The sequence below is a fragment of the Macaca thibetana genome, chromosome 10 (assembly GCF_024542745.1).
Source record: "Macaca thibetana thibetana isolate TM-01 chromosome 10, ASM2454274v1, whole genome shotgun sequence".
In the NCBI taxonomy this organism is placed as follows: Eukaryota; Metazoa; Chordata; class Mammalia; order Primates; family Cercopithecidae; genus Macaca; species Macaca thibetana.
Window position 1 is genome coordinate 10,912,169 of NC_065587.1, and position 21,168 is coordinate 10,933,336.

Consider the following 21,168-nt stretch of genomic DNA (forward strand, 5'->3'; position numbering starts at 1 on the left):
GACGGCTTGAGCCTGGGACACAGAGGCTGTGGTAAGCGATGATTGCGTCACTGCACTCCAGCCTGGGCAACAGATCAAGACCCTGTCCCCTCATCCCCCCAAAAAAAAGAAAAAGAAAAAGAAAACAAAACTTGGGACAGGCCTTGTTCAATTTCCCACCTCAGTCTGTTACCTTAGATCAAACCCCCTTTGCCCAATCCCATTTCGACAGGGCTGTCTATCCTTTGTCGAACCTAAGCATAAAAATATACGGCTTTCCCTGGGTTTTGAGTCTTCATTTCTGAAGGCTTCTGTGTCACATGAGTTTTTGATTAAACAAATGTGTCCACTCTCCTCGTTAACCTGTCTTGTAGGAGTGTCAGCTGTGACTCTTCTGATGGGCGAAGAAAGGTGCCACACCTTTTCCGCCCCTGTACATCCTACAGCAATGACTTGAGATTTCTATTTTTCCCTGACTCTTCTTCAGATATGCATCAATCATAAAAGAAAAGGTTAAGATTTAAACCCCCAGATGGATCTGGACAAGTGGGAGTTCTCCTCCTCCTACCCCTTCTTCCTTCCACAAATACTCACTGAGTGTCTCTATTTTGTGCAAGACACTGTTAAAGGCATAAAGATGAAGTAGAGGAAAATCCTGCCCTTTCAGAAGCACCTGGGCTAGAAGGGGAGGCAGATGGGCATAGAAATAATTTTGAATACACACCAGTGTGCTAAGGAGTGGTGTGCGTGTGTTCTGGGGAGGCACTGGGAACAGCAGGTTGTGAAGCTGCTGCCATGCTTGGCCCCTAGGCCACCATGCTTCTGACCATTGGGTCATATTCCAGAGGTCCCTTCATGGCTTCGGCATTCTGGGAGGTTAACAGGCTGAGAAGGGTCAAGGCGGTGTCAGGAATGGTCAGTACCTGACAGAGATGGAGAAGTCCCCTGGGGAGCTCTGGCTGGCCCGGATGATGAAGAAACCAACCTCCTTGCCCATCAGTAAGTTCTCTGCCTGGTGTCGAGAGAGGCCTTCGTGAAACCATCTGTGGGGCGAGATCAAACAAGAGGATCAGGATGAGACACAGGAGTGACAGGAGGGAGACGTGAAGAAGAGGTGACCCAGAGGGAAAGAGGCTGGGGACTCTGTACAATAGGGAGCAGAGAGAGACCAAAGAGGGGCCAGGGGCTGTTTGAAATCAAACCAGTGCTCCGGGCAGCTTTCAGGAAAGGCGAGGGAGCGTTCCCCTTGACTCACCCTCTTTGTTCCTGCTCTCCAGGAGAAGTCTCTCTCCAGCCTGGGAAACAATCATGGAAATGTGTCACTGCACCAAAATGGGGCAGTGTGGGAGTGACTCACTGCAGGAAGCAGCCGCCTGCCGGCAGCTGTGGAAGAGATAGACCGGAGCTGCGGGGACAGAGGATGCACCGGGGAGGGAAGGGAAGGCTTCAGGCACTGGGGCCAACCAGGTGCAGCTGGCTGAACAGGGCCTGGGGTGCTCATGCCTGCACTGAGGCCTCAGTGGCCTAGAGGCTCCTTCCTGGGCATTAAAGGAGAGTTACAGCCCAGGGTGTCATATTACACTAGGTGGGCATGGAGCACAAGGGGGCTTTGCTCAGTGTGCCTAGCAGAGGCTGCAGTGTTTCTAGGGAGTCCAGTGTACACACTTGGAAATGAGCGAGGTGGCAGCAGCCAGAGAGCGGTGTCTATACAACCAGATCCTGGGCCTGCCCCAAAAATCCAGGCTGGGAAATAATCTTTACTGTGGAAAAGAAGAAACAGGAGAAACCGCTCTATCAGCAGAACGGTCAGGGTGGCAGCCCCTGGAGGTACAGCTGCACACAGCGTGGCATGTATGAAATAGGTCAAACACTTACACAGGGCCAGGCAAGCTGTGGCTGCAGCCTCAAGGCAGGAGGCCAGAGACCTCTCTCGACCACAGACAAGCAAAATGAGTGTCTACAATCACTCAGCGGCCAAAGGTGGGACTGTGTCACATTGCTTCAAGGTGGCTGCTCTAATTGCTGCCACCAGAAGGTTCATATGCATGTTCCTTGAAGATAAAAGCCTGTTAGGCCTTGGCTTTGGATTCCTTTGTGAGCAATTCTCTGTGCTTTCTAGAATTTGGGAACCTGAGACAAGGGTAGCAGGAAGGAGGTACTTATTGGAGACTGAGTCCCCCTCCGGGACTGAGGGGGAAGGTTGGCTGTGCTCTGAGGGGGCTGAAAGCAGCAGTTTCTGGTGACCTGGAAATTCTGCCTGAGTATTTGCCACACAATTCTACAGGGCTAAACAAGAGACTACCACACATACCACTGCCATGTGTGGGAAATGTAACGGGGATGGGAAAAGGAATAGGGTATGCACCACAGCAGCCGTATCGCAAAGGAAATATTTTAGAAGTGAAGGGGATTTAGGAAATACACATTTGTCCTCCGACTGCAATCTGATGGGGGCTTCTTTCAAGATTTGTAAAAATTACCACACATTGCATATTAGACATGAGTGGTTATGGTTTCAATATTACATATTCATTCATTCATTCAAAAGCTTTACTGAACATCTAGTACTGTGCTGGGCCCCCTCCTGCGCACTGAGGACATGGTAGTGGGCAGAACAGACACCTACCCCTGCCCTCAGGGAGCTTACGTTCTAGTCGAGGGGGACACAAACAAAAGAACAAAATAATTAAGACCTGCAGTGTGCCAGATGATGGTAAGTGCTGTAGAGAATATGAAAACAGATTTTTTTTTCTGTTTCACAGATGGGGCGCTGCGGGTGGGAGATTAATATAAGGTATGGTGATGAGAAAGACCTCACTGAAAAGGAAACATTCTAAACCTGTAGGGGACTGGGGTGTGGGAGGAACCAACACAACAGACTGAGGAGGAGAAGCCAGGGCAGTGGGAGGACAAACGGAGGAAGGATGTTCTGGAGCCAAAATGAAGAAGGTGTTCCAGTGGGAGGGGGATCCCCAGGGCAGGTCAGGCTGAGATGACCCCTGGGAGCTGCAGCCCATGGCGTGCCTGGCGGGAAGGGTCGGGAGATGAGGAGTTGGAAGCAGCAAATATACACACTCCTTTTGAAGAGATGGAGTGGCAACTGCAAGGGGATTTGATATTAAGAGTTTTCTTGTTTTATTTGTTTATTATTATTTACTTTTTTTTTTCTTTGAAACAGAGTCTCTCTCTGCTGCCCAGACTGGAGTGCAGTGATGTAATCACAGCCCACCACAGCCTTGAACTCCCAGGCTCAAGCGATCCTTCTGCCTCAGCCTCCCAAGCAGCTGGGACTACAGGTGCATGCCACCACGCCCAGCTAATTTAAAACATTTTTTTGTAGAGATGGGTCTCGCTATGTTGCCCAGGCTGGTCTCAAACTCCTAGCCTCAAGTGATCCTCCTCCCTCAGCCTCTAAAAGGACTGGGACTACAGGAATCAGCCACCACAAAACCCACCTGGCCTCTGGGTTTGGTTTTGTTTGTTTGTTTGTGTTTTGGTACGTTGAAAGAAATTGCAGCATGTGTGTTTGCTGACAAGAATGATCAAGCAGAGAGGGAAAGGAGGTTGATGTGGGAGAGAGAGAGGAGAATTTCTGCTAGAAGCAGCGACAGTTCCTTCCAGCCAGCTGCAGGAAAGGCCGACTGTTTGAGCACATTTGTGGGAGGCAGGTGGATGTGGTAGGGGTGGGGTGGGGGGTGAGGAATCTGGGAGCTTCACTTCTGGTGGCTTTCATTGTTCCAGAGAACCTGGAATCAAGGTCACAGGCTGAGAGTGATGCAGGGAGGGGCTGGAGGTTTGAGGAGCAGGTGGGGTATGCAGAGGTCACCGAGCAGATTCCTGGGCAGCATCAAGGGCCCTGTCAAGGTCAGTGGTCATTCTCTTGGTTTGGTGGTCAGTTCAGGTTCACCATGAGTGTTGCTCCTGCACCTCGCTGGAGTCACCAATACTACTGTGGTTTTCTAACAAACTTTTGCTCTTTGAGCTAGACCCTGGTTCTGAGGCAAGATTAGATTTCTATCTAACCCTTGTGGTCAATTCTTGAGACAAACGAAGCCCAATCTCAATTTTGCATTTCCTCTTTAGGAAGAGAACTTCCCCTTCCCCCACTGACTTCTCTCACTGGGGTGAGCACGCTTTACTGAAGGCAGGGAGTGTCTGTCTGTCCACCCACCCAGTGAAGGCTGAGAGCCTGGTGAGGATGGTTAGGATTGGGAGGTCACAGAGAAGTGCTTAGGAGAGCAGCTCTCAAAGTGGGGTGGCCAATAGCGCCCCCTTTGGAATTCTAGGGAACCCTGTGATTGAAATCACTATAGGTAATTTGAGTTTACAAACTCATTTTATAAAAACTTAAAATAGGCCAGGCGCAGTGGCTCATACCTGTAATCCCAGCACTTTGGGAGGCTAACGCAGGTGGATCACCTGAGTTCAAGAGTTTGAGATCAGCTTGTCCATCATGGTGAAACCCCGTTTCTACTAAAAATACAAAAGTTAGCCAAGTGTGGTGACATGCGCCTGTAATTCCAGCTACTAGGGAGGCTGAGACAGGAGAATTGCAATGAGCTGAGATGCACTCTAGCCTGTGCAACAGAGCAAGACTCCATCTCAAAACAAACAAAACAAACAAACAAACAAACCAAAAAACCTCCAAAACTTAAAATAGGCTGGGCACAGTGGCTCATGCCTGTAATCCCAGCACTTTGGGAGGCTGAGGCAGCAGATCACGTGAGGTCAGGAGTTGGGGACCAGCCTGGCCAACATGGTGAAACCCTGTCTCTACTAAAAATAGAAAAACTAGCCCGGCGTGGTGGCATGTGCCTGTAATTCCAGCAACTCGGGAGGCTGAGGCGAGAGGATGGTTGAGCCCAGGAGTTTCAGGCTGCAGTGAGTAGTGATGGAGTCACCACACTCCAGCCTGGGTGACAGAGTGAGACCCTGACTCACAAAAAAAACTAAAAAAATAAAAAAGGAAAGAAATACTTAAAATAGCAATACACACACATGGTGTAAACATCAAAAGGGAATGAAATGAAATGCAAAGTCTCCCGCCTGCCCTGGCCTTCAGCTGCATGCTCTGGCGTCTCTCTGGAGAGATCTCCAGAGTCAGCCATTTTTGACAATGTCCTGGGTTCCCATGGACAATTGTAGTGATTGCTGGGAAAGTCAGAGGAGTGTGTGGGGGTAGGCCCATCTCAGCAGGCTGTGAATACTTACTCGGGAAACTGGATGTCTATGAAATTCTTGGGCACATATCCTTCCTGGCTCCCAAGCTCCGCCTTAAACCACTCCTCTTGGTTACTCAAAATCTACATGGAAGAAAAGGAAAGACAAAGACATTGGAGGGAGGACACCAAAAAACAAGAGAAAGGGGCTGTAGGGCAAAGAAGGACCTTTTGGACTTAGAGGGAAAATATGTTAATAAGTTGAAAGAACTGAACAGCTGTTCTAGGATTTACCCCAGGCCTGTAGAGGAGCCGTGGGCTTGCCTTTGGAGTCAGCTTCTCCTCATCCCAAGTTATTTCTGTCCACTTGTGCTGTCCACTTATGTCACCCCACTGTGGCTTGGCCTCCCAGATTCAGCACTCAGGGACTTCCCTGAATCCCTTCTTCTATTTTGGAAATTCATTTGTCCCAGGTAGCACCTTAAGTTCCTCATCTGAGCAGATGGTGGGAAGCCAAGAGTGGCTACTCCGTAGTTTTTTGGTTTTTTTTTTCTCTTCCAGGTAACCAGGAAACTTTTCTGTTTTTTTGTTTGTTTGTTTGTTTTTTGTTTTTTTGAGATGGAGTCTTGCTCTGTTGCCAGGCTGGGGTGCAGTGGCGCGATCTCAGCTCACTGCAACCTCTACCTCCTGGGTCCAAGTGATCCTCCTGCCTCAGCCTCCCAAGTACCTGGGATTACAGGCATGCACCACCACGTCTGGCTAACTGTTCGTATTTTTAGTAGAGACGAGTTCCACCATGTTGGCCAGGATTGTCTTGATCTTTTGACCTAGTGATCCACCTGCCTTGACCTCCCAAAGTGCTGGGATTACAGGTATGAACCACCAGGCCTGGCCCAGGAAACTTTCAAAAATTTAATTTTTGTTTTTTAAACAGGCAGATTAAAACTTAAACATCCCAGTGGGGCCAGCTTTGGAAACAGTAACTCTTTGTGTTCACATGCTGTGTATTTCACAGATAGTTTGGCTGGAACTCAAGATACTGGGGATGCCTTTTCTAAACTTGCTTTTAGAGCCAGATCCCAAGCAAAACCAAAAGTTCTGTCTTGTTACTCTGTGGCCTCACTTTGACTGTGACCCCACATGTTATTGTCTACCTTGGTTAGTCATATTACTCACCAGACTTGACTGTATGTGGCTTCTGGTTTCTCAAAAAATGAGATTCACCATTAAAAGACAAATATTTGGCACTGCCACTGAGAATGTTTTGAAAGTCTGAGGCCAGGCGTGGTGGCTCACACCTGTAATCCCAGCACTTTGAGAGGCCGAGGAGCATAGATCAGTTGAGGCCAGGAGTTCAAGACCAGCCTGTCCGTCATGGTGGAACGCCGTCTCTACTAAAAATACTAAAAGTAGCCGGGCCTGGTGGCACATGCCTGTAATCCCAGCTACTTGGGAGGCTGACACAGGAGAATTGCTTGAACCCAGGGGGCGAGGTTGCAGTGAACCGTGATCTTGCCACTGCAATCCAGCCTGGGAAACAGAGTAAGACTCTCTCTTAAAAAACAAATCTTTTTTTAAGTCTATGATATAGACTAGAACAATAATTCTAAATAAGGATAGCAGAGCAAAAGATGGAAAGAACCCTGATAATGCACTGAACCACTGAATTAGATGATACCCAGGAGCCTTCCTACTTCTGGACTTTGAGAAATTACAAGTCTTTGTTATTGTTTAAGCCATTTTTAGTTTATGTTTCTTGTTCCTGAAAATATCTTAACTGATAGAAGTACGATGATAAAGGAGAAAGCAGAAATAGATAGAAAAGGCATTCATATGTGGAGCAGAGACCACTTGCCTCAGCGATGAAAGGAGTTACTGAGGCCAAGTCAGATGGCAATGGAACTTCCTCCTTCAGCTCTGAGGAGGTGTGGTGCATTCTGGGAATGAAATGCCTCCAGGTGGCTGGAATGTAGACTGTGAATATCTTGAAATGTAGGGGCAGCCCTTAAAGGATTTTGAGCAGGGAAATAACAGTGAGAATTAGAGTTCAGAAAGAGCTCTGGCTGGGTGTGATGGCTCATGCCTGTAATGCCAGCACTTTAGGAGGCCCAAGCGGGACGATTGCTTGAGCCCAGGAGTTTGAGACCAGCCTGGGCAACAAAGCGAGACCTTGTCTCTATGAATATAAAAATAAAACCTAGCAAGGCGTGGTGGAAGTGCATCTGTAGTCCTAGCTACTCAGGAGGCTGAAGCGGGAGGAGCGCATGAGCCCAGGAGTTAAAGGCTATAGTGAGCTCTGATTGCACCATTGTACTACAGCCTGGACAACAGAGACAGGCTCTGTCTCTAATTCAGAGAGAGAGAGACAGAGAGACAGAGAGACAGAGAGAGTTCTGTATCAGAGATCAGAATGTGAAGATAGATTGGAAGGCTAAAGTTGGGAGATAAACTGTAGGAAGATGAGCGCAGCCCTCCAGGCAAGAGATGATAGGGCCTGGGCTAAGAAGAGGCGAGGATATATTTTAGAGAAATTCAGGAAGCAAACAGGCAGGATTTCTTGGCCAATCTTGGAAGCTAAGAGAGAAGAGGATTCTGGGATGCCACTGGATTTCTGGCTTGGGAGACTGAGTAGGTGGTGATGGCTTTATAGAAATAGAAGATACACGAGAGGAGGCAGGGCTGAGAAAGGGCTCATGGGCTTCAGATTGCATGCAGTGATTGTGAATTGAATTATTCAACTGAGAAGAAAAGCTCAGGAAGCAGCTGGATATGTCAGTCTGGATCCAGGAGAGAGGGTGAGGGTGGGGCTTGGGGTTTCAGAGTCATCAGAAAGTGGGTGGAGTTGAAGTCACAGGGCCCGTGGACTTCTCTCTCCCAGAAAAGAAGATGGGAAGATAATGGAAAGAACTAAGTGCTTGAGCGGAGATGATGACCTATTTCTAACATCACTCCAAGGTGGAAGGAAGAGGACAGTGTTGTGGGTTGGGAATCAGAAGACCTGGTTTCTAGCTTGGCTCCATCACTAGATATGTGATCTTGGCCAAGTCAATTAGCCATGTGAAAACTGGGGATAATAATAGCCATCTAGCACCTCACAGAGCTGATGTGAGGATCAAATGAGCCCTGGTACCTGAAAGTCCTTCAGAAAGTGTAGACTCTTTTCAAAAAAATACAATTCCATCAAATGTGGTATTCTTACGAGGGAGGCCTCCAGCTCTGAATAGGACATGGAAGGGTTTATGTATTCTTTAAAGCAGTATGTGTGTATGTTTTGAATTTAGTCATTTATTCTGAAGAAATAAAAGTGTCCCACATTTGAGTTCGAGATTGCTGAGAACAGAAAACTCTGTAGTTTCTAACATCAAATGTGACTGTTGGTGTCACCAAGGACATGTGGGTATGTGTGTGCTAAGGGGGCAAGGGAGGAAGCAGAAAATCTAGGTCAAAAGAACTAGGAAACCCTGCAGCAGTGCCTCGTAGCCACGTAAAGAACCAAGAGCACTGCACTCCATCCATCGCTCCTGAATTCATGGCGTTGGAATTCCTTTCTCCCGTCACACGGGAATGCGCTGTTTGGCCAGGGTAGCAAATGTCACACAGAAAGGGGTAACAGAGGCCATTTGGAAACTGGCTTATCACCCTAAGAACCACACTTTGAGGCCAGGTGCCGTGGCTCATGCCTGTAATCCCAGCACTTTGGGAGGCTGAGGCGGGTGGATCACCTGAGGTCAGGAGTTTGAGACCAGCCTGGCCTACATGGCAAAATCTGATCTCTACCAAAAAGACAAAAATTAGCCAGGGATGGTGGTGCATGCCTATAATCTCAGCTACTTGGGAGGCTGAGCCACGAGAATTGCTTGAACCCGGGAGGCGGAGGTTGCAGTGAGCCGAGATCGCACTACTGCACTCCAGCCCGGGCGACAGAGCAAGACTGTCTCAAAAACTAAAAAAAACCCACACTTTGTACTTCGTTTTCTGACCTGAAAGCAGCTCTGTAATTTTAATTATCATGCCTCAGACCTCCTCTAGAAACTGAAAGATTATCCCACAATGCCAGCCATTTCTCTCCGCCACCTGGTGCTTGGTCTGCCTGACACTGTGTTTCTAGAGAGGTGAATTCACAGGCTTTTTACCATGTATAGAAGGTGAGGTTTTAAAAAAAAATTCTCATTTTCTGCAAAGAAAGGTATTTGAGGGGAGGGGAGATGGTTTCCTCCTGCCGTTGTGGGCCCAGGGCCCCGCACTTCCTGTTCTTCTTCTCATCTCTCCATCTGTTCGGTCCCCCTATCTCGTGTACCCATCGTGTAAACCTGAGCGAGGCGTTCAGCCTGAACACTTGAAGTTTTACTCTTTACTGTTTAATTCTTATAATTTCCCTAAGAGATGATTTTCTGGGTTACATGGCCTGAGCATAAGTTAGACGTGGGAAGAGAAGGGCCAAATTACAGCAGGAAGAATTCTTAAATTGGATGAAATTGTAGCTTTTAGAAGCATAGCAGAAATCTGAAGAATTGAAGAAGCAAATTACGTAGAATTAACTCTTAGTGCTTTTAGGTTGCTATTTTAGCAGGAAGAAATGAGGTCGCATTAGATGCATTACAGAAGGAGACAGAAATGGACTGGGTCAAGAGACATTTTTCAAAGCTGCTGGCAAATTTAATGGCAAATTCAAATGTGAGCCTGGTTCTGTGTGTAGCTGCAGGTATGGTGACATGCACCTTTGTGGCATGAATAGGAAAAAAAATCTGATTCCTGAGTTTTCAAATGTTTCTGTCATAGAAGAAGCAAGATCAAGTCATATAGTGGCGTTTTCCTGTCCACCATCTTGTTTACCATGCCGTGTAGATCAGCATCTAGTGAGCACCTGCTGATTGCACTTAGGTGCATGAAATATGGAGATAAGCTGGGGCCTCTGCCCCAGGAAACTCATGGTCTGTTGAGGGTGAGTGGCTGCTCAGACTTTTTTTGTACCTTTCTAATGAAAACCTCTGTTTAGTCTTTAGCACAAAAGGCCAAATGAGTCAGAGAATCCCACAAGCGAGTTGCTGGAGTAGTCAGGAACTGGCTTTGAAAGTACTTGTGAGGATCCTGCCTGTGTTACCCAAAGAGGGGGCAGACACTGCAATTACATGTGGGGAGCCCCAGGCATGGGAACCAACCACCATCCTGCAGACATTCTGTGGGGCTCAGTCAACAAGCCCTCCCCATTTTGCTCTTTACCTGCAATGGACAGAATTTGAAAAGAGGGAGGGGGTTGGCTTTCCGACGGAATTCTAAATGAACAGGAAGAAATGCAATTTAGCAATTCAAGAAATATGTACTGGGTATCTATTTTGGGCCATGACTTGTGTTAGATGCTGTGAAGACACAAAGATGAACCTGGCATTGTGTGCACACGTGCATGATGACATTGCTCTCAGGGAATGGAGAGGAATTGAAGTCATTCATTCACCAAATATCAGGGAGTTCCAGGCACAGCTATTCTAGACATTGAGGCAGACACGGCCCCTGCCCTTGCACAGCTTTGGCTAGTGGAGTAGACAACACGTAAATGAGCAATTAGGATCCCACCGGGCAAAGGCAGCAATGAGAGGCAGAAATAGAGGGTGCATGAGACCACAGGGTCATGGCCTGCCTATAAATAGCTGCCATGTGAGGCAAAATCATAAGTGCCTGGAAATGAGTGAAGTTTGTGTGAAATGTTGGGGAGGAGCTGAAGAGGGAGTGATTTGTTTCCCTGCGATGGTAGCGAGTAGGGAGGACCAGTGAGGTTTCCATGGTACAGGAGGTCAAATATGTGTGTGTGTGGGAGAGGGGCACTCGGAGTATATAGGGGAGAGGCTGAGAAAGGGTGGTGTATACATTGCAGTGCAACCTGCGGGCGTTACGTCCACACAGATGTCTGTGTGTGTGTGCACACATGTGTACATGTGCATAATGACATTGGACAGTGGTTTGGGGCCAGATGTTTTCAATCTCAATCAATTGGTAATTGGAAACCCCTGAATGCTTTTGAGCAAGGAAATGATATGATTCGATTTGTCTGGAAAGATCCCTCTGGGACTAGTATGTAGAATGATTGAAGGAGGAAAAAGACAAGAAAAATGAGGTCACCTCGAATCCTCTCCACAACGTGGCAAGATAGATACTACCTCAACTTGCTGAGGAAGACACTAAAGCTCAAAGAGGGCAGATGACTGGGCCCCAGGCTCCACGGCTAGTAAGCTGGGATTCAAACTAAGATCCATTTGACTCAAAGTCTATGCTCCTTTTTACTGCCTCACACTCCCTTCTGGTGAAGAAGAGACGTGCTTGAGAGATATGAGGAAAAAATTACATTCAGAGCAGAGTTTAGTGCTTAGGAGTCAGACAGAGTTCTATCCAGGTCCTGGATTGGTTTCATTCTAGCTGCGTAACCGTGGACATGTGATTTCATCCCTAGCCTCAGTTTCTCATCTGTGAAATGGAGGGGAAATGAATGCCTACCTCATACGTTTGCTCAGATGATGAAATCATGTCTGCAAACCACTTAGCTAGATCCTGGCCCTGAACAGGAGCTCAGGAGATGTTGGTTACTGGTCACCAGGATTTGGTAAGGGAGGCACTGATGATAACTGGGGCTCCTGGCTTGTGACTGACCTAGGACAATACTTAGAACATGGAAAGAAGAGTGGCTTCGGTGGAAGTGGGGGTGAGATGGGCATGGGGGTTGGAGTGATTCTGGGCATCCGAAGATTCAGGGTTGTGGGGAGTGGAGTGAGGAAGTGAGGCACACCCAGGCTACCTAATGGGCATGTTCATATTCCAAAAGAAGCCATTCTGTGGTGTTTTGTGCTCCTTAGACACTTTCAAAGTCACTCTCTCACATGCTGATAAGGTTCTTTGTATAACAAACATAATTCTCCGTGGTGAGACACTAATGGCCTCAGTGTTGCTGGACATCCGAGAAGGCTCATCGGGACTGCTGCGGACCAGGAATCAGGCTATCTGAGGGTGATCTGAGGTCAGGCAGCGGGGGTCTGGCTCCACATACTCCCAAAAGCCCTTTTGAAGGGCTTACGCTCTTTTGCAAAACAAAACAAAACAAAACAAAAAACAAAAAACAAAACAAACAAAAAACCCAAGGGCTAAGATGTAGAGTCTGAAAGTATGGTGCATGAATGAGGGAGAAGCCCAAGGCCACTTCAGCCCAGCAAGTGGCCTCTACAACTCAAGTGCAGGCTGAGGACAAGCTTTAAAAAGCCCCTGAGTGGCCAGGTGTGCATGGCCTTTGTTGAGCCATGTCCTCTGTGGCTGCCTTTCCCAAGCTGTCTCTATCCACAGCCTCTCCTCCTGAGTTCCAGCTCTGCTGAGCCTGGCGCTGCTCCCTGAATTCAGCAAGGGCTTGCACATCTCTGAGCTTTAGGTAAAAGCCCAAGTCACCTTCAGTGCATTCCTGATGTTCACATTGCACGCACTCCTACAACCCCCATCTTTCCAGGTGGAATCACTTGTTCCCTCACCTGTGCTCCCTGAGAACTTAGCCAAGAACATCTGTAACAGCCCTTCGGGTGGATGTGTTCCCCTCTCCAGGCTACGAACCTCCCAGGACAAGGATGGTGGCTTATGCCGACTCTATATTTCCATCACCTGGCCTGGTTGGTGTCTGCTATAAGGGTGCACAAAGGGAACCAAGGTGAACTTCTCTTTTTAAAAGGAACCACATGCAGTTCTTAAGAGACAAAGGCAGGGACTGTCAGATTACTGAGTAACTGAAACTCCCTATTGCTCCCCTGGGGCCCCACGTCACCTACCTTCAAAACATCTCCAGCGTGAAAGCTCAGTTCATCCTCACCTGAGGCAGTGAAATCAAACTTGGCGACAGCTTCCATGCTGTAACGTGAAGCTGGAAGAGAAATAATGTGGTCATTGTGCCTCTCTGCCAGGGGGAGGGCAGCAGAGCCCATGGTGCTTCCTGGTAATCAGCAGTTCCTAGGAGAGTGGGCAGATGGATGTCTCCAGGCTGGAGAGCAAGGCTCAGGCGCACAACAAGCGCTTGTGTGTGCAGGAAGAGCTGCTGGAATCTATAGGATCTGGGTCCTGGGATCATTCTTGGGATCCCTAGATGCCAGGAGCAGGAAATGAAGGCCAGCCGCAGCCTTTCCCTTCTCCTTTCATCATCCTGGCCTGACACCACTTTTCGGGGCATCTGTTTGCAGCTGATAAGGAGGGAAGGCTTGCTCTCATTTGTAACTTGAGGCCCGAGGGGCTGGAAAGACTATTCTGTAAACACTGTCCCAAGGCTGTCCCTTGGCAGCTATATTTAAACAGGCAGTGTTAATTAGACAGATGCCATTTCCTCTTTTACATCTGAATCATTTAAGAGAATTAGACAGCACTGGCCAGTGGGGAACTCAGCTTCCTTCTGCATGGTTCGAGAGTAGAAAGCATTTTTTGGTTTTCGAGTTGGGAGACTCAATTGGTCAGATTACTTATTTTATGATTACATTATAAACCAAGTACATTTTGGAAATTTTGATGTTAACATTTTTGAATTGAGTTAAAATTGTGGCCCCCTTCTCGTAACGTGTGAGACCTGTGTAAAGATAAATGAATCAGCCTATGTAATACATTTAGTATGAACTAGAGTTGTGCTTTAGGAGGCAGTGGGGATGTAATGGCAAGAGAGCTGGCCTCAGTCCCAGTTTTGTTGGTAGATAGCTGTACACTCTTGGGCAAGTAATTAAACCCTTGGAGTCTCCGTTTCCTCATCTATAAATTGGTGATCATAATATTCAATTAATAAAGTTGTAAGGTTAAATCAAATTATAGATGCAGGCCAGGTGCTGTGGCTCATGCCTGTAATCCCAGCACTTTGGGAGGTTGAGGCGGGCAGATCACCTGAGGTCAGGAGTTCAAGACCATCCTGGCCAACATGGTGAAATCCTGTCTCTACTAAAAATACAAAAGTTAGCTAGGTGCAGTGGCACGTGCCTGTAATCCCAGCTACTCAGGAGGCTGAGGCAAGATAATCGCTTGAACCCAGGAGGCAGAGGTTGCAGTGATCCAAGATTGTGCCACTGTACTCCAGCCTGGGTGACGACTCTGTCTCAAAAAAAATAAAAATCTATATCTACATATATATATATATGCAAAGTATTATACAAGATAAAGCTAAATAGTATTTACGTTTTAAAATAATTTTATGGAATGCATTTTCCCCCAGCAAAGGTAGCCTAACCAAAATCAGCACAAGTTTTCTTCTGTCACTCCCATCTCCTATGAACTTTTCTCATTGAAATTCGAGACCTAATCTCCATGACTATCAAATCCTGTGATTCTCTGCTAAGACATCTTAATGTCAGGACAATCTTGAAAGCTGTTATTTTCTTGTTGATCAAAATTTCCCTAAGTTTCAAACCCTTTGGGGTAGAAAATAAATGTCCTCTAACCTAATAGACTTTCAGTGACCAGTCAACTGGGACCACAGTTGTCCTCTCAGTGGGAATTCCTACCCAAGTAAGCAAGATTTGGGTAAATAAGGAAGGTGGCTGCCAGTGAGAGGGTGAAATGCCAAGAGATCAGAGGATTAAAGCTACTGCAACAGGGTGATAGCAAGGGGCTCATTTCTCTGATTCTCCACAATTGCTCGGTCTTTCGAAGGTAATTTACAGAGATGACTATTACCCATTCAAAGGTAGATGTTAAGCAAAAAATAGACCAGGAGCCAAAGTAAAATGACATAGTTAACTCTCTGAGCTTTATTACCAGTCAAAACGTACTTCCAAACAACAGCACCACAAATATACTTTTTGTACACTTTCTTCAAGATCCATCTATCGAAGGCAAATTAAAATGGTTGTGACCTAGGATGACCCACTCAACAGGAAGGAGTATTCTGCCCTCCTAAGTTAATGCTAAATGCCTTTGCTGATTTGATTCACCCCATCACTTTAACACACAAGGCTTCTTCTAATTAAGGCCTTGCCTCTAGTTTTCAGAGAGACATCGCTTCTGTGGGTCATCCTCATGGAATCAACAGTAGACAGTGGTCGCCTCGTGGGATCAAGTGTCAGGTGAATGGTCCCGAAGACCAAGATCCCATTTCTATGCAAATTCACCTTAATAAGCAGGATGGAGACAAGGGAAGGGCAAATGCTAAACGTATTAGAAAGTTACATAAATTAGAAATGAAAAAAATATCCAAGGCAAGCTCTAGATATGACCTTGATTTGGGGAAGATCTTTCCAACATTACATGTAACTCAGCTCAGGCTTGGGCGCTGGGTCCAGGCTGGCTGTAAATCACTTCAGTGAGAAGTGAGAAGGCCGAGGCAGAAGTAAAATTGCTTCTGAATAGCAGCGCTTTCCTCTGCCTTCCCCCAGGAGGTAGGCGGTATGGCAAAGCCAACGATGCAGCCATGTCACAGAGCTCCCCAGCTTATAATATTAATCCTGGCTCAAAAAACCCAATTAAACAGGCCCACTCTTTATAAAATTGCTTTGAAAAAATTTGTTTGCTCCCATTTCCATTTGTGAGATGAAATCTGCCCGGCTGCTGTTTGTTCAGGGTGGGGTGGGTTATGCTCTCCTTTCGTTTAAACCACAGGGCTTCAAACACTCCTCCCTTGAAGCACCCCTAGTAGTAGAGAATAGTGAATATGTCACTCTCAGGGGTCGGTTTTCTGTTTGGTCATAAAAATGCACAGAAATGCATATCCCATTCCTCTATATCCATTAGCATTAATTTTGAAAAGTTTAAAAATTACCACCAGGGAAAAAGAAAACTGAACGAATATAGTTTATTCAGTACTTATCCATTTGTTTTATGATCTGTACCTGCCACCACTACAGACTGCACTGGAGAAACAACAACAAAAATATGGAGCTATAAACTGGGTAGCAACAATTCAGAGACAGTTGTTGGGGGGTGGAGTGCAACAGCCTGAATTCAAGAATGCAATGAAGCCTTCTTGCTGCTGTTTTCAATTCCAGCGCTTCTGACTTCTGAAAAGAGAGACCCCTCGGCCGGGCACAGTGGCTCACACCTATAATCCCAGCACTTCGGGAGGCCGCGGCGGGCGGATCATGAGGTCGAGAGATGGAGACCATCCTGGCCAACATGGTGAAACCCCGTCTCTACAAAAATTAGCTGGGCATGGTGGTGTGTGCCTGTAGTCCCAGCTACTTGGGAGGCTGAGGCAGGAGAATTGCGTGAACCCGGGAGGCAGAAGTTGCAGTGAGCTGAGATTGTGCCACTGCACGGCAGCTTGGCAACAGAGTGAGACTCCATCTTAAAAAAAAAAAAAAAAGACTCCTCGTTAGAGAACCTCACAGATGGATTAAATGTGATTTCCCTGCCAGTGATGGGCTTTAGAAATGGCTGAAATCTACCTGCGTATACAGTGTGAGAAGCTGAGCCTTCAGGGGCAGCCAAACCATCTCCAGCAGCAGCCGCCAACCCGATTGACGATGATGCCATTTGGAGGGCCTCAGTGCTAGCTCTGCTTCTCACCAGCCCTCTGCACCTCTCTCACTTACCCCTTTAAGAGCTGTCATGCAATAGCCATTAGCAGCATGCAGTGTGGATCTGCTTCACCAGAGGGTAATGCCACACAGGACTGCCCTGAACATGATTTTTTCTGCCCTTGCCTTTCCATGTGAGCTTCTTTTACCACTAAAAAACCTAAAAAAATATTCAGGCTATATGCCAGGAATGCTTGTCTACTTCTAAAATATAGTCACCACAGAGGATGAAAACAAAAGCCATGCTACAGCTCTTTAAAATAACCTCCATTTGAAACCCAGATTATAAGTGGATTTGTTCAGAAACACATAGTTACCATCAAAATGGCACCCGGCAAGAAACTTCTTGATCAAATTCAGCTCCTCCTAAGTTGGCTATGAATAGCTAAGGTTTCCATTTTATGTATCTCTTACAAAGAGCAATTGCGTAACACCACAAAGCTATGCGAAGATTCAGGCTCAGGACCCAGTGAGAGAAGGAGACAGGTCCTAAATTGCTATCACTTCCTATTTTGCTGGGGAGAGCCCTAATTTGAATACTGGCCCCAGTTTATGTTGTAATTCAGATAAGAAAATGTCTTGAAATTTTTTAAAAAGAGAGAGAAACATTGCTTTTTACAAGTAATGCTTGTCACATATTTATCAGGACATCGGCAACAAAATTATTTAATTAACTAGTTCATTAATTTAGAGACAAGGTTTTCCTCTGTTGACCAGGCTGGTGTGCAGTGGTGTGATCATAGCTTACAGCCGCTTTCAACTCTTTGGCTCACAGGATTCTCCCATCTCAGCCTCCTGAGGAGCTGGGACCACAGATGTGTGTCATCACACCCGGCTGTTTTTGTTTTTTTTTTTTTGGTAGAGATGGGGATCTCACTATGTTGCCCAGGCTGGTCTCGAACTCCTGAGTTCAAGTGATCCACCTGCCTCAGCTTCCTGGAATTCTGGGATTATAGGCATGAGCCACCATGTCCAGCCAACAAATAATTTTTATTAGCATATCTTGTATATGAAATGAAGAAAGAAAACAGTGAGACTAGTTTACACTTTAGGGCTTTGGCTGCGGCTACTGAGAGGAGCTCACGGAAAATGTAACATTATACCAGCAGCTACTCAACATCACATAATGCAGAGACAGAATCCACAGCCTTGCTGTTGGACAGGTAAATCCTTTCTCGGAGACAATAAGGAAGAGTGCTTCCTCCCCCAGTCGAATTGACAAGGTCAGCTCAATCACTTTTCAGAAGTAGGAAACCTTATACTGCCAGGAAAAAATGATTATGGTTAAGCCTCACTGTACACAATAGGTATATTCTTGAAAAGTTATAATGAATAGAGTATTTGTAAATGGAATCATATTAGCATGTATTATGGAGGCTCACTCTATAAAGGAACCCTGTGGTGAATCGCTTTATAAAATGAAAGGAAAATTTGTTATGCAAATAACTACTTTTTAATTTATCTGTTTTAAAGTCAGGGTTTTCATGCATTGAGTCTTAAAACAGAGCACACCTGCCTATCCCCTCCAGCTCTGCACGCTGTGGGCCAAATAAACATGTGTTTCCCCTCCTCTGAACTCCTCAAGCACGAAACAAAACAAACAGACAAACAAAAAACACCTTTCCTATTGATATAGAACATTTCACCTTGGAGTACAGACGTGGAACTGTCAAACCTTTTCTGTACAGAGCCAGAGAGTAAATATTTTTGGCTTTGTGGACCATCCAGTCTCTGTAACAATGACTCGCAGGGTTTTTATAGCCAGGAAGGTGGACTTAGATGATGGTAAATGAATGGGCATAGCAGGGTTCCCATAAAACTTTATTTGTGGACACTGAGATTTGAATTTCGTAGCCTTTTTACATGACAGGAAGTATTATTATTGTTTTGATATTTTTTTCAATAATGTAAAAATGTAAATTAGCTCAAGGTCAAAAACACATGACGGGCTGAATTTGGCCCACTGGCTGTAGTTTGTCAAACCCTGATATATACATTTATATCTATATCCTATCTCCCCCTAATAGTTTATAAACTTCTTTTTTTTTTTTTGAGACGGAGTCTCGCTCTGTCGCCCAGGCTGGAGTGCAGTGGCCAGATCTCAGCTCACTGCAAGCTCCGCTTCCTGGGTTCACGCCATTCTCCTGCCTCAGCCTCCCCAGTAGCTGGGACTACAGGCGCCCACCCCCGCGCCCGGCTAGTTTTTTGTATTTTTAGTAGAGACGGGGTTTCACCATGTTAGCCAGGATGGTCTCCATCTCCTGACCTCTTGATCCGCCCGTCTCGGTCTCCCAAAGTGCTGGGATTACAGGCTTGAGCCACTGCGCCCGGCCTAGTTTATAAACTTCTTGAGGGGAAGGGTTGTAGTTTAGTGGACAGAATACAGGCCTAGCAGTAGACGAACCTGGATTTGAATCCAAAATGTGCCACTTCCTGAGTGTCCTGTTTCCCCATCCGTGGGATGGGAGTCACCAGACTTACTTCATGGGGTTGTTTTGTATTAATGTGTAGACTCTGACACACAGTAGGTGTCCAACGAATGGCAGTTGTTGTTATTTTTTCTTAGATTCTCTACAATGCCTAGCCCAGGCTTAGCAGGCAGCTAGGAAATGTTTGTTGAATGATTGAAGACATGCAAATGACCTGCCCTCAGCGTTACTCTGGTTGATTTCCTCAGGGAAGGGGCAGGAGACAGAAGGAGCTATTTAAAAGGATCAATTAACTTCTCACTCAGAGGTGCCCTGACTTCTCAGCAAACTCAGCCAGAGACGGTGCAACACACCTACACTAAGAGGCCTGATTTATTTAAAATCCAATAGAGGGCAATGGTGCACCCCAAACCATCAATTCCATCTGGTAACTTTTCTTTGCATCTTGAGTCCCAGTAACCTTTAACTAGACAGGTTCGGTGATTGTCTTCATTGTCTGTCATGAGTTTTAAGGCACATAAACTTTAACATTTCAGACTCAAACCTTTAAAATACAGAATTGCTTAGATGTCAAAGAATTCGCGGTCATCTTCTCCTACACATTGTCTGCTGCTTAAATTCCTTATAAGCAGCCTGGAGAGGTGGTTCCTATTCCTCTTGAGTGGACTTCCCTCGCTCCTGCTTAGAGTCTAGGTTAATGATTCTGTACTGAAACCCCACTGTGTGTTTTTCTTTGCTCTGCATCTTACATCTGTGTTTGGGACCTTTCTGCCTCAGTTTATTACCTCTTACTGGGCATTGGACATGGGAATAGGAAACTGAGAAAGGTTACAGATGGCCCTTCTTGAAAATTTGTAAGCATAGAATGGACAATTAGCTTACTGCTCGCCTGTGAGCCGCTGCTTAAATATTCTTCTAGAGACCCAAACCAATGTATTCTGAAAATAATGTGGGAAAGTGACAGAAAAAAAAAAAAAAAGGCTGAGCCTCACCAAGAGACCAAGGACTAGCTTTTCCCCATTTTGGGCTCGCAGATGACAAAATGTTTGCTTTATTCTAAACCAGCAGACACCCTGCTAAGAGAATACCTCTTAATCAGCTGGTCATGTTGGAAATTTACCCTTCTTACTGAATGTCTACCAAGGCTTACATATTCCTTTACTGTGCCTGCTCTTGAATCACTTCTAACTCATCTTCCGGAGCCTTTAAAATAGACTCTCACATTCTTTTCTGGTAGGGTCCTGCTTCTGGTTTTCTCTGGAGATGCGGCTCTGTGGCTAGGTGCAGAGGGTGGTGTGGGAGTTGGAATCACGGCAGCTACAACCAACTCATGCAGGGCCTCCTGGGCCCCCCACCAGTGCTTCACCACATAAAGTTTGCAGGTAGCCATGAACTTGGGGGTGGCCATCAGGGTCCTCTGCTTTATTTATTTACTTTGAGATGGAGTCACCCTGTCACCCAGGCTGGAGTGCGGTGGCGCGATCTCAGCTCACTGCAACCTCCACTTCTCAGGCTCAAGCAGTTCTCATGCCTCAGCTTCCTGAGTAGTTGAGGTTACAGGTACAGCCCACCATGTTCTGCTAATTTTTATATTTTTAGTAGAGACGGGGCTTCGCCATTTTGGCCAGGCTGGTCTCGAACTCCTGACCTCAGGTGATCCACCTGCCTCGGCCTCCCAAAGGATCCTCTACTTTAGATGATTTGCAGCCAACAGTTCCTCTGCTTAATTGGACCTCCCAAGTCAGAGACACAGGACCATTTCTTCTCAGGTTCGAGGTCCCAGGAGAACAAACAGCCTTCTCAAGAGGACCTGGCTTGTTTCGACAGGTGATCCCTTCAAGAGATATAAACATTTCTGGCTTTATTGCATCCAAAGATAGCAAAGACACATAAAATTTACCCCCAGCAAACAATTTCTGGCTTGTTGGCTGGGATTTTAGCGTCCTCTAAAAGCCTCCATTTTAGGTGATTTTGCACATACAGGGCATTTTTGTTTTTCTCTTGTCCCCAGGTGACTCATTATTTTCCCCTCCCAGCCCCAGGAAGCATAAATCCCCCGGTATGAGCAGCAGGGGTGAACACATGGAACTAGAGGGG

The 21,168-nt window shown here is 46.4% G+C and overlaps 1 protein-coding gene across 8 annotated transcripts in view; it reads right to left on the minus strand.

Annotated features, from left to right (window-relative positions):
* The window catches only part of GRAP2 (GRB2 related adaptor protein 2), a 76,903-nt gene that overhangs the window by 11,145 nt on the left and 44,590 nt on the right, over positions 1-21,168 (minus strand). For 5 of the 8 annotated variants that reach the window (XM_050805989.1, XM_050805988.1, XM_050805986.1 and 2 more), the window contains 3 exons: positions 12,932-13,023; positions 5,191-5,282; positions 903-1,022 (listed from right to left, as the gene is read on the minus strand). In XM_050805989.1, the coding sequence (XP_050661946.1) occupies positions 903-1,022; positions 5,191-5,282; positions 12,932-13,009 (290 nt within the window). In that variant the 5' untranslated portion in view covers positions 13,010-13,023. Of the gene's footprint in view, positions 1-902; positions 1,023-1,234; positions 1,702-5,190; positions 5,283-12,931; positions 16,066-21,168 lie in introns of those variants that run through there. The other 3 variants (XM_050805984.1, XM_050805990.1, XM_050805991.1) reach the window with 3 other exon arrangements.